At 40.1% G+C, this 13,397-nt stretch overlaps 1 protein-coding gene across 1 annotated transcript in view; it reads right to left on the bottom strand.

The window, feature by feature from the left end:
* Nucleotides 1-80: 80 nt before the first annotated feature.
* The window catches only part of LOC117815515 (keratin, type I cytoskeletal 13-like), a 19,112-nt gene continuing 5,795 nt past the window's right edge, over nucleotides 81-13,397 (bottom strand). Inside the window, exons 8-17 of the mRNA XM_034687274.1 lie at nucleotides 11,130-11,374; nucleotides 11,005-11,042; nucleotides 10,819-10,921; nucleotides 1,813-2,296; nucleotides 1,574-1,656; nucleotides 1,294-1,450; nucleotides 1,041-1,202; nucleotides 803-928; nucleotides 440-657; nucleotides 81-326 (exon numbers count right to left, since the gene is read on the bottom strand). Of these exons, the coding sequence (XP_034543165.1) occupies nucleotides 200-326; nucleotides 440-657; nucleotides 803-928; nucleotides 1,041-1,202; nucleotides 1,294-1,450; nucleotides 1,574-1,656; nucleotides 1,813-2,296; nucleotides 10,819-10,921; nucleotides 11,005-11,042; nucleotides 11,130-11,374 (1,743 nt within the window). The 3' untranslated portion in view covers nucleotides 81-199. The remainder of the gene's footprint in view (nucleotides 327-439; nucleotides 658-802; nucleotides 929-1,040; nucleotides 1,203-1,293; nucleotides 1,451-1,573; nucleotides 1,657-1,812; nucleotides 2,297-10,818; nucleotides 10,922-11,004; nucleotides 11,043-11,129; nucleotides 11,375-13,397) is intronic.

Here is a 13,397-nt window from a genome sequence, read left to right as displayed (position 1 = left end):
GGTTAGTGGTGATATATGACTTTTGGTTCAAACCACAGTATCAGGAACAAACAGACAAGTCAAAACACATGACAAAAAGGTAGGGAGCAAACTTGCAGCCTTTTATTACATTCACATGAGAACGTGAAGGAAGTTTTAGCTTCAAAAGTTGTGCTTGTGGCTCTCAGCTGTTGCTCTGTGTTTTGCTGTGTGAGGCAGATTAAGTGGTGGAGGTGGAGGAGGACACCACCCTGCCGTCCTTCATCTCCTCTGTGACCACGATCACTCTGGTGTTGGTGCTGGAAGAACCACCTTTTGAACTACTGCTGATACCGCCGGACATGCCGCTGAGGGGAGAATTACAATGGTTGCATTAAAAATCAGTATCACGCTTCAGTTTTAAAGAGCTGGTTATTAGATTGTGATGAAAGGACAGATATGTTCTTTGCACGCAAATTACCTGCCCTCTCCGTCCAACAGCCTCCTGTACTCCGCGATCTCCATCTCCAACCGAGTCTTGATGTCCAGCAGCATCTTGTATTCTTGGCTCTGGCGTTCGATGTCAGTACGCAGGCCCATGAGCTGTTCTTCCAGGCTGGTCACCTGCATCTGGAGGGCTTGGAGCTGCATCGAGTACCGTGACTCTGTGTCTGCTAATGTGTTTTCCAAGGATGCTTTCTGCAGAGAGGGAGGTGAAAAGAAAAGTTTAAAAAAGGATGCATAAACTGAAAAAAATAACATGCATGAGTCTGCATCCTTTAAATTGTATCTTGTTGTTAGTGGGACAGGCAGTGTATGTAAAAGTCAGAAAGAATAAGTTTACCATGCTAAGCTGTGATTGTAGCTCGATCTCCAGGCCCTGTAGTGTGCGGCGGAGTTCTGTGATTTCTGATTTGGATGTTTGGACACTTTCTGTGCTGGCTGCCACCTCCTTGGAGAGACTCTCTGACTGCAGAAGGAAAAATATATCATCAGTGTCGTTTAAAACAACTTATTTGTGCAGCAACAGTGGAAGCAGGTCGTGAGAAGTTACCAAAACCTGGGTTTTGGTCCTGTCTTACCTTTGCTTGGAACCAGGACTGAAGTTCTTTCTGGCTCTTTTGGCCGGCAGCCTCATACTGGTCACGGATCTCAGCCATAATAGAAGTTAGGTCTGGCTGTGGTTTTGCATCCACCTCAACGTTGATCTGTCCACTCATCTGGGTCCTCATGGATAGCATTTCCTGTTGAATAGAATTTGTGTGTTGAGATATGGATGCTTGCTGATTTCTTGGATGCTAATCCAGACAAATCCACAAATATGTTACCACCTACCTCCTCATGGTTCTTTCTAAGGAAGATCAGCTCCTCTTTGAGGCCTTCTATCTGCATCTCCAGGTCTGATCTGGCCAGTGTCAGCTCATCCAACAGTCTCTTAAGACCGGCGATATCTGCCTCCACTGATTGACGCATGGCAAGCTCATTCTCATACCTTTAAGGAGGCAGCAAGAGAGCAGATGTTTTCCTTTAAACTTAAACTAAGGGCTCAGAGTACTTCAACAGTTTGGTATTTTCTACTTTGTTTTAGACCTTAAGCTGCCATCCTGGTACTCACTTGGTGCGGAAGTCATCAGCTGCCAATTTGGCATTGTCAATGGCCAGATAGATGCCTCCATTGATTCTGGTGGCATCCTGGATCTGTGTGATGAGGTAAACAACATGTCAGAAAAGCATTGCATTAAACACAGTAACAAAAGGGGTTAAAGTTCTGATGCATCATTTTGAACATTTCCTTCTGATAACAGAATAAATAATTAGATACATCATTCAAGAATCAGGAATCATGTGATATACCTTTCCCTGCAGGTCGGCAATGGTGGCTTCAAATGCTGAGTAGTCACGGGAAGTGGGTGAGGTCTTGCTCTCCAAGAAGGTGCGGATCTTGAGCTCCAGTTCTGCGTTGGCCTTCTCAAGCAAGCGCACCTTCTCCAGGTAGTTGGCCAGACGGTCGTTCAGGTTCTGCATGGTGGCCTTCTCATTGGCAGAGATGTCCACTTCTCCTCCCCCGAATCCTCCACCAAATCCTCCACCACCGCCTGAAGAATAACTGTAACTGCTGCCGCCACCGCCGCCTCCACGGCCATACCCGCCAGCAAAACCATAACCACTGCCGCCAGAGGCCATGGAGATCTTGGATCCACTGCCCCCTGCACCACCATAAACACTTCTGGAATATGAGCGCCTCACGCCACCTCCATAGCCACCTGCACCTCCACCTCCACCGCTGCTGCTGTAGTGCACAGAATTGGTTGACATTCTGGAGGTCATGGTGATGTCTCTTCAGGAGGTTTGCCTGCGTTGGAAAGAATGAGATGGACTGAGATGTGGAGCTCTACCTCTGCCCTCTTTTTATACTGCACAAGGCTGCTGCTGGCTCTGCTCTTGGAGGGGGTGTGTAGGGCTGGAGGGAGGAGCATGACCTAATATGGTTGTTCTACCCCCCCCCCCCCCCCCCCCCCCCCCCCCCCACACACACACACACACACACACACACACACACACACAACCACAATCATTTTGTGCAATAATAAAAAGAAGAGGGGGGCTCAACTTAGATCAGTTTTATTCTTTAGAGCAATTTAATGAATTCTCTTCAACCTCGCAGCTATCTGTAAACCTCAAACAAATCACAATGCCTTCACTATTCAGCCTTTTTATTGCTTTTATGATCCATATGAATGTCCATGACGAGAGGGCATCCTCTTGAGTCTTGTCCTTTGATTTTTGCAAAGTACCCCGTACAATAAAGGAGAGCCACGCCTGTTACTGTAAGCCTAATGCTGGTTATTCAGTCAAATCCAGCAGCCAGTGTTCTGACATGTGATATGTCTTCATTGAAATTGTTCAATAAATCTTGTGCAACACCAACATGTTGTACTGGCCAAACCTGTTACATTACCAAGGCAACCAGAACTGTATACACTGCATACATTACATTTGATCCGCTTCTTTCACTTGACTCTCAGCCAACACATTTCTTCTCTCACTTTGTCTTTTCTCTTCCTCTTGTCTCACATTGACCATGTTTTTTAAGTACAACATCAGTAGTTATTCGTTTTTGCAGATACTTTTCGCACCTTGACTCGAGATTTTATGCATTCTTTTCTGTTTTGCTCAACAGCGCCCCGCAGGTTTGCCAGTTAGAGGCAGTTTTTATGGACTTCACTAAAACAGTAGATACTTGGCCGTGTTCATGACCGGGCACAGCACTGCTGAAAGGCTCAGCACAGAAGAAGCTGCATGCCTGTTATTTTGGTTGGCACTGTATTGTGGCATGATGCACATGCCAAAACAAGAACAAGCTCTTACTTGTTTGCTTCTCTTCACTTTAACCACAGTATTCATTCAAATCTTTTACAGTCGCCCAGAGTACTTTTACTACTGTCTCATACAAAGAATAAAGAAAGGTTGGTTCAATTAAAATGTAGACACTTAAACATTTCCTGTCAGATTGGATTCTCTTTTGAAAATACTGACAGTTGTAAGAATAATACATGCATTGTGTTCGACTGTTTGCTTGTTGCTAAATCAAACAAGAAGTTGCTTTGCCTTTAAAAAAAAAAGCCTAGTACAGATATGTGCACATTCAATCTGAAGTTTAAAGGTGACATATCACGCTTTTTTCATCAATATATATTGGTCTAAGAGGTCCCCAAAACATGTCTTTAAAGTTTATGCTCAAAAAAACACTTTGAAATCAGATTTTGGCATGCCTGAAAAGCCCTCTTCTTCAGCCGTCCTCAGAACAGTCTGTTTTCTCTCTGACCACGCCCCCTCAGGAAGTGGATGTGCCTCGGCTCTCCAGCACGTTGATCTAATGTTTACATGTTGGCTGAATATACACGGCTGCTCACAGATAGCGTTACTTCAACTCTCTGAATCTGATCCAGAATCTGATCCTGATGGAGAGGCGCCTGTAGCAGGACCTTCCTGAAGGATTGGTCACAGATTTAGTGTTTCTTGTTGTTTTATTTATCAGTATGTAGACGTGTGTCTTGGTACACAGCTACGAACATGTAGCTATGTGGCTATGCTAACTAGCGCTAGCATTTATCCATGATAAATAAAAATCATCCACTAGATCTTCAAATCTGCAGACGTGGGGAGTAAAACCGACCTCTGCCAGAAAGGCAGCGGGACCTTTTCTGAAGGATTGGTCACAGATTTAGTGTTTCTTGTTGTTTTATTTGTCAGTATGTCGACGTGTGTCTTGGTACACAGCTACAGCTACGACATGTAGCTATGTAGCTATGCTAACTAGCGCTAGCACTTATCCATGATAAATAAAAATCATCCACTAGATCTTCAAATCTGCAGACGTGGGGAGTAAAACCGACCTTTGTGTTTATTAAGACAGCCTACAACTAGCATGCCTCCCTCCAAAGCTCCTTGTTACCACACATGTGTGCAGGTAATGAAAAACGGAGCCCCCCTCCGTTTTCAGTATTATTTTATACAGTCTATGGGCTGAACAAGCTCCGAGCTCTGACTCCGTGACAGACCGGATATTGTTGTTAAGTAACAAAAACACGGAAGTCTGAAACGGCTCGTTTCACACACATTTACAGAAAGGTGGAGAAATCAGAACAGGGGCAGAATGGATTTTTTTCATTCTCGGGGGGTTTGTAGACATGCCAGGGACACATATTTCAGGTAGAGAACCATTAAAAATGCATGCATGTGAAAAACAGCTGTAAATTACTCACAAGTTGCAGATTAGTTAAGAACTGCAGTAATATATGAGTGAAGATATTTTGGCATTTAATTACAAGTTCCAAGATGCCAGCACTCTGGTATTCATTCTCATTCCTTCAGTCACACGCTATCTTCAACTCAAAGAATCACAAAATATAAACTCAAACTCAAACGTTTTTACAGCAATATTTTCTCCAGCTCAACACAAAGATGTGAATACTTTGTCTTTGTATTACCAGCAGAAATAAGTGATGATGCAAATGTGAGTTTACATAATAGAGCGAAACACAAAAGAGTCGTTGCACTTTATTAGGGTGTGGCACTTTGTGAGGGGTTTCAACATAAGTCTATAAAAGATGTGTTTGGATTGGTTTATATAAAGTTAACTGCAGTGTCGCACTTTAAAGAGCTTCTTATTAAAGTTCATATTGGGAGATTTCAGACACACAACAATAAAAAAAACTGGTTTCTCTGAGATAAAGTGCACTCGACTCAACGCTACCTACCTACATGCTGACAAAAGTGCAAATAATGAAAGTATTATTAAATAAATTATAAGTACAAATCACTACATCATTTTTAATAACAACAAAATGGAAACTATAAACATTAATCACATGTTGAAAATGTCAGTAATTGGCTGTTGTCAGAAATGATGAAGAGCCTGCATGAGTCATATCTCCTGAGGCAGCTGGCAGGCATCATCCCAATTATCACATACTGTAACACTGCCAAGAACTTAAAGCTGCAGCATTACTTGAGGTAAAGATAAGTTTTCATTCATTGTAAAAAAAAATGATACATTACACTATGCATGTGACATTAAATCAAAACAGAGGGCTCAAACTTGCTGATGGAAACATCTACACAGCATTTTGTAAGAGCAGTTGAAAAAATAAATTAGAGATATTGACACTTTATAAGAAAATAAAATGCATGATTTAGAGGGAAAAAATTAGCATTCTAGCATATCTCACTTTTCTGGGATTAAGCAATGCTCTTGCGTGAAATTTCGCTATTACCATGTTAGTGATGTGACGTGAAGAGTTTAAGCTGGTTAGGAAAAAGACTGAAATCAATACTGATGCTACAAAGCAAAGAAGACTGACACACTGCTACGATAGACTGAAGGTGAGTAGGTGTCAGATGGTGCCAATCCACCCCGGGCTGCGGGGGACATGAGGAGCCGTGCGGTAGGCTACACAGTGGGATGGGTTTTTTGGGTTGGGTTTTTTCACTGAGCTTGTCCTTCTTATCAAAGCATAAGTCTAAAAAACGTGTGTTGTTTGTTTAAATTCAGGATGCCTCAGAGTACATTAGCTCAAGCTGCATTTTGTCATCAACTTGAATTGTAACACTAGTAGTAAATTTAACCAGTTAGTAGTGCCTGCCCTGTAAAAAAAAAAATAGACATCTTAACCTCTAACATGTAAAATTAGAGAAGCGTTTTTGAAGCACTCTGATATGTGATACTGTGGGATGTACTCAGATTGTGCTCAACTAACAACCTCCCCAAATGCCATAAAACTGGAGTGAATGCTAATAGGGTGCGTTCTTTACCTTTGACCTGAGCACTTATTCCCTGCTTTTTCTAAACAGTTGTTCATTACTGAAGGACACTTTGCTGTGAAGAAGTTGCAAACCATGGAAAAGTTTTATCAAATTCAAACTGATGTTGTATATTTTTTCAGCATTTACTTTCAGAACATTTTTTCGACCGATGCAGATCGACCTACTCATGGTTGCATCTTTACAACCTGAAGAAAAATTAGTAACTTATTGTTAATGCATAGTTCTTCAACAACGTGCACACCCTTCTGCTTTTACAACAAGGATAGAGTTGTGGTTGTGTGAGTTGAGTCATGACTGGTGGTGGTATGTGTGGCGGTAGTGCAAGGTGTGTCTGTGGTTTCTGTGGTGAAGAAAATATGAACAACACATGGACCCGTTTGAATTAGTTATCCTCAGCATTTTCTTGTCTGCATGCCACTTGCCCAAAAAATGTTCATCTTTTCACCAGAAAAGGTTCAAATGTTCTGTAACCTGAGAGCTGATGATTTGATTTGTGCCCTGAATCCAGTGGATGAGCACACAGTGTGTGGGGGAGTTGCACTTGCAGTTGAACTTGCAGGACCTTTGCCAGAAACCGTATCAATAAATCTGTTTGACACATTTACTGTGTCACATACCCCATCCACTTTTCATGTTAATGGGAAAGAGTCCTCAGAATGCAAGAAACCAATTCAAGAGTGAGTACGAAGTGCCTCAGTGACAACAATAATCTCAGCTTGAGTTAAAAACAGGAACAGTATGTTCAAAATGTGCTGCGACACGAAGAATAGCCTCAGATCTTACCTAGGCGTGTAACTCTCAAGTATGAGGCAACATTAAACAATATCTCTCTTTCTTCCTCCTGCAGGAGAGGAAGGGAGGGCAGCCATGACTCACTGTAGCAGCAGGTATTTTTTTACAATGCTCCTCTGCCTTTATGTACCTCATTTATTTCATTTCATGCCCTGACTGGTTTCTGTTGCATCTTGCTATGCAGGTATGCTCTGCAGGTATGGACCGCACCCTTTAAAGCAAGGAGAAAGTACCTCTGATGATCTCACTGAGAGCTCAGGAAATTTACAACAGAGAATCCTGGACCCAGAGCAGAGCATGATTGTCTTTTCATAAACAAGATGTGAAAATATATAATATTTAAAATCCACGGCTCTTGAATACTGTGAGTATGATGAGGAAGTGAGTGAATAAAGTGATATAATTACATGCTTGGTTTTGATGATAGCAGAGATGACTGTGGTCATCAGAGTGGGAATCAACATGTCCTCATGTAATGCACACAAATATGAAGGAGAGCCACTTTGTTTCTTATTCCAACAAATCGACAGCAAAGGTTACAAAAAAGACATGTGCGGGGGATTTGCTCACCATGTACGATGACCTTTATTAACCCGTGCAATTTTGCATGACATTAAGCACCAGGTAGCAAATAAAGGATTGGATTTCAGATTGAAGTGGGAATTTCCCTAGCTATAATAGGTGGAAGGAGAATACGTGCAGCAATGTTGCACAATGCTTTGTTTTTTATCACAACCCTAATTCTGAAACAGTGAGAACGCTGTGTAAAATGTTAGTGTAAACAAAATTTGATGGTTTGTAAATCATGTCCATTTTGTCCAGAGATTTATCCAGAGTCCCTGCAATGCCCTTCTTATTTCAGTCATGTTACTAATCTGTTGCAAATTAACCTCATACATTAGGAGATGTTCCTCCAGGTGGGTTTTTTTCAGCATCTTTTTGTCCCTGTCCCAACTGTTTGGAAACATTTTGCTCACATCAAATTCAAAATGGGCATAAACTTTTCATTGATCAATTACATTTTTCATTTTCAACATTTGAGTTGTTGTCTTTGTACTACTATGCAGTTCACATGATTCACCAACCATTCAAATATCTGTTTAAATCAACATTTCACACAGCGTCCCATCACCTTTGGAATTGGGGTTGCATATCAACCCGTCTGGGCGTGTGAATTAATCTTTTAAGGGCCAGACTGCAAATGAGTAATATCCTCTTTGTCGCAACATGATGTTTTGCACAAAAGCCCTGACACTCTTCAAATTGTATTTTAACTACTTGCACTTAGTAAACTGCTGAAGGAGGGCAACGTGTTTATACAATGCAGCACAAAGCAGTGAAAGGGAGTCGTTCAGACAGACGGATGAACTAACTGAGCAGGTGAATCACTGATATTTGTACAATTTGAGCTCTCAAGTCTCCACTTGATTCAACTCCACCCTAATGAAGAGGAGAGTGGTGACTCAGGGTTGACTTCATCGATGAAAACGTCTGCTTTTCTGCATGTTCATGTGAAAACCCTGACTCAGGATAATTCACAATGAATTTTCTGTAAAAGTTTCCTGCAGCATGACATCTGTTTTGAGATATTTCAATCGTTGAATGCCCTGTAACCAAGTTATGATCTGGTTTCTAAGTCTGCTTCCATTTAAGCAAAGTGAGGCTATAGACGCCCCACAGAAGCATGGCCCGGACTTCACCTTTAGAGATTTAGACAAGGGTGACACCTGGTGGCCGTTAGTGAAATTACACACTACACTGGAAAAAAAAAATGCCCCTCGAAAAACAAGAAAAAAAACGTATTTTTAGGTACTTTTACCTTGAAATAAGAAAAAAAATCTGCCAATAGAACAAGTGAAAATTTACTTGGTAAGATTTCTTAAAATAAGATGTAATATTTAAAAAACTGTGATCTTAAATTAAGCAGGAAAACTTATTTGAATCAATATTTGACCAGTATTTTAAAGCTTACTGTCTCAGAATAAGACAGGAATGATAACAGTTAGTATTTTTTCACTCAAAAAAAGATTTCTGCACTAATACATTTAATTTCAACTTCTTCATTTGAGATATATTCACCTTAATTTGAGTTGTATTATAGTGTCACTTCTCTAGGTTTAAGACCATCTTGTACTTGAAATAAGATGACAAAGTTTAATTTGAGCATTTTGAGTTATAATGTCTCCTCATAGTGAGCTGGATATACTAATATTCAGTCATGTTGTTTTTTAGGATAAGCCAGCTATGATCTAAAGTAGGTGTTTCATTGTGTGCATGTAGTTTGAGGATGTATATTTTTATCTGATTTAGAAGAAACAGTGTCTGAAAACTGTAACCCACCCTTAAAAAAACAACTTTTCTTTCTTTCTTTCTTTCTTTCTTTCTTTCTTTCTTTCTTTCTTTCTTTCTTTCTTTCTGTCTTTCTTTCTTTTATCAGAGGAGCTGTTTTCTGATAGATTCTCCAATAAAATGCATTTACTTAAATCAAGTAAAGGGTTTGTCTTAAATCAAGATTATCCGTCATCTACAAATAAGATCTCAGCTTGAAAATGTATAAAATGTAAAATAAACCTTGTTTCTTCTAAATTACAACTCAAAACAAGATCATTTCAAGATTGTTTGACTTAACAAGATATTTAAGATGTCTTAAAACAAGTCCCTCTATCTTGCTGAAATGTTACTTGTTAAGTAAATGTATCTTAAATTAGGTGGGAGAAGACATTTTGACTAAAAATGAGACTATTTCACTTGGTAAGATTTTGAGTTTTTGCAGTGCTAACACAATTTAGCACGAACAGCACGATTAATTTCAGATTTGCAACAGTTTACTGTCAAAAGGAGATTTTTTAGTGACAAAGTTAAATCTCTTTTCATTTTTCTTTTCTAATAAACTTGAGATCTTTATACTATAACTCATCTTTCTTACATGTATCACACTATGCGTTTCAATAATACACATTTTTATCTTTGCTCATTTGATTTTAATCACATTTTGGACTCATGTCACTCAGAGCGAGCATCCGTCAATGAAATATAATCACTTACAGGAATCACTTTTAAGATACAGTGTGCAAAAATTGAGATGAGTAGTGATATCTTGCGATCACTTCCTCCCCTGATCACCCCTCCAGAGGCCTATAAGGTCAAGAAGCTGCTGTGATGCATGATAAGCATGATCCTCTATATGTCAATTTTTTACCATCAAAATGTCTATCAATACAAATTATTTTGCACAAAAGAACCACTTTCTTTGTCTTCTGCATTTCACATAGCCACTCACTAAAAATCCTGTTACTATTTTGTCAGGTCTGTGCTTCAGTACAAACATGGCGGTGACATATGGCAGCCAGCATGGAAGATGACAAGCTCTTATGTAGATATTTAAGAGTCGTTCAAAATTAACTAAAGCAAAATGTTGGGGTTTTTTTTACATTCAGGCGCTGGTACACTAATTTAAATATCCTTAGGAGTATTTAACTCTATTTCTACCAAGTCTGTTCTGCTAAATGCTGCTAAATTCTACACACTGTACCTTTAAATCATTGGAATTAAAAAAAAGAAAGATATAAAAGCCCATGAAAAAGAGAAATATTTCATATTGTTTGAGGCAGGCACACCTGACAGAACAAGAAATAGCTGACTCTAGAAAATGAGTCATTAGGAAGGATTAAAGATGATGAGTAATAAAATTTAAGGGCCAAATTATCTGTGGGCGATGTTCAAGAGCAGCTGAAGTGTTACTGAATGTCCTCCACTTGAGTGTCCATAACGGAGGACACCACCTTTCCATCAATGATCTCCTCCACGATGGTCTTCACCCTCCTTTCAACGTGGGGTTTGTGCTCTGCAGAGGTGGAGAGCAAAGAGCGATGAATGATGTGTCTGAAGTGCAAGGGTCATAATGAAGTGACTGATCAGGATTCTTACCTTCAACTTTTTCCTGAACCTTGGTGATGACCACCGTCCTATGAGAGGAAACAGTTTGTTAACCATATTAAATTGTTTGTTTGTTTTGATTGAGATTGAGAGTAATAAGAAATCAAATCTCTCACTTCTTTTCTTCGTACTGCCTCCTCTCATGCACCTCTCCCTCCAGCAGCCTCCTGTACTCTGCGATCTCCAGCTCCAGCCTCATCTTGAGGTCCAGCAGCAGGTTGTATTCGGACTGCTGGTGCTCGATAGAGACTCTGAGCTGCTGCAGCTCCGTCTCCAGCATGTTGATGCTAGCCTGCAGCTGGCTGAGCTGAACGCTGTATCGACTCTTTACTTCTTCCAAGTTCTGCTGCAGGCACTGAAGCTACAGTGCAGACAGGAAGGATGTGAGGAGAGATGTGAAAATTAAAGGATGCGTTCACTTTGTTGAAGCTTCCCTTAAGCAATTTTCCAGAATACATTTGTGCATCAAAACTGTTTTCACTCAATGTAATATCTTCCCTGAATCACATATTTCATTTCAACACTTTGTATCTTGGTATAAAACTCAATAAAGCGTTAAGTCCAGACCATAGACTGTATAAAATATGGACGTAGTATCTGTGACGTCACCCATCTGTTTCTGAAGCGATGTTTTGAGGCCAATCATTGGTGGGAGCCATATTGCTGCTGTTGAGCGAGTGTGACGTAAAGAGGCGGGCTTTGAGCCTCCTAGCCAACAGCTACAGTGTTCCCGCCTGTCGATCAAGTCAGCGGTGCCTCTCATTGGAAGACTCATAATTTTAATATCTTTGAAATTGCAGCATTATGAAAAAAATCACTCCCCATACAGTGTGTGCCGATCGAGAAATGAGCTATCCAGACTACACTGGTCTTTTGTACCAGGCTGTAAACATGTTTATTTCTGCTGTAAAGATCGGCTTTTATTTGAATTGGTGTGTATGTGGTTTCCGGTTCTTCTGGAGCCAGCCTCAAGTGGATCCTTGTGAACTGCAGTTTTTAGCACTTCCACATTGGACTCATATTTTTGATGCTGCTTGGTCCAAACTTATTTTTACTGGGCTGGCCCAACAGTGGCACCGAATCATGCAAGGAGAGGCATGGAGTGTGTGTCCTGCACATGTGTACAAATAAAATCTTACACTATTTTTCTGTTAATCATCAAATCCCTGTGTATAGTTTTGTTTTGTTTTTTTCAAAAGAGAGCACAGTAGAGTGGCCACGTTTGAATCCTCCGAGCTATTTCCCTACTCCATCCACTGTAGCCTAATAGAGGCCTTAAATAACACCTAAATAAAGGAGATACACAGTACGTCCTGAGTTACAAGTTAGAGTGAAAAGAGAAGAAAAGCACTACACTCAAACACCACACAAACTGCAAGTAACCTGTTGCAACAAAACCTGACTGGTTGGATTAAGCGCTCGTCCGTCCTCCCAGGTGGAAAGCCAATCATAATTTAGAATCTGGGAGTGGCCAATCAGTTTTCAGGGATGACAAACATCCCTAGCCCTTTCAATACGCCCCTGCTGTAAGGAACCTTTTATCTGCATTGACTTTGGGGCCCCCTGTTGACGAAGTGGACCATTTGTCTCTTTACTAGAGAGGAGAGCAGGTCTGCTGGGTCAGTGAGCTCTTTTAAATCCCTTCTTAAAACATACTTTTATCGCAGAGCCTTCCCGGATTTTATCTGAATTTTATTTGACTTTATTTTATTTTAACCGTCTTAAGAAATATATTTTAAAATAATTGTGTTCCTTTAGAGTTCTTTTAGGGGAATTTCATGTCTTATATAATATGTTTTAATTCTTTATCTTGACTTGTGTGTTTTTATGAACTGCCTGTTTTATTTTGCTGCCCATGTAAAGCACTTTGTTACCTGGTTTTTGAAAAGTGCTCTACAAATAAAATTAGTATTATTAATTATTATTACTACCTTGTCCTGTTTTGTAGTTCTGGAAGTTCTGGAAGGAGAAAATTCCTCCTGCTGCCATTTAAAAGTCACTTGACAATCACCTGTTAGCAACTATGCGACAGGTATTACAGACAACCAAATAGATATCAGTCTTGTTCTGGTGGTCCCATTGGGGGCAGAATCATCTAAAACAGAAGACTCTTCCACATTCAAATCCTTGTTAAAAACTCACCTTTTCCAAAAAGCTTCTAACATGTGATTGTGCCGTTGTTGTCTTGTTGATTTGTATGTAATGTTTTTGTTTCCTGGTATTATCCTGTTGTGTCATCTTTTATTTTTACTATAATTCAGTGTCTTTGACTTTCTGAAAGTAATATTATTATCATTATTATTATTGTTATTACTATTTTCTTTTGTCAGTCACATAGAGGCTTTATTAATAATTTCAGCCTGTTTCATAAGCAGCCTAGAAGT

This window comes from Notolabrus celidotus, chromosome 7 (assembly GCF_009762535.1).
Source record: "Notolabrus celidotus isolate fNotCel1 chromosome 7, fNotCel1.pri, whole genome shotgun sequence".
Lineage (NCBI taxonomy): Eukaryota > Metazoa > Chordata > Actinopteri > Labriformes > Labridae > Notolabrus > Notolabrus celidotus.
Note: the sequence above shows the minus strand (reverse complement) of the source record. Positions and strands in the feature narration are given on the sequence as shown.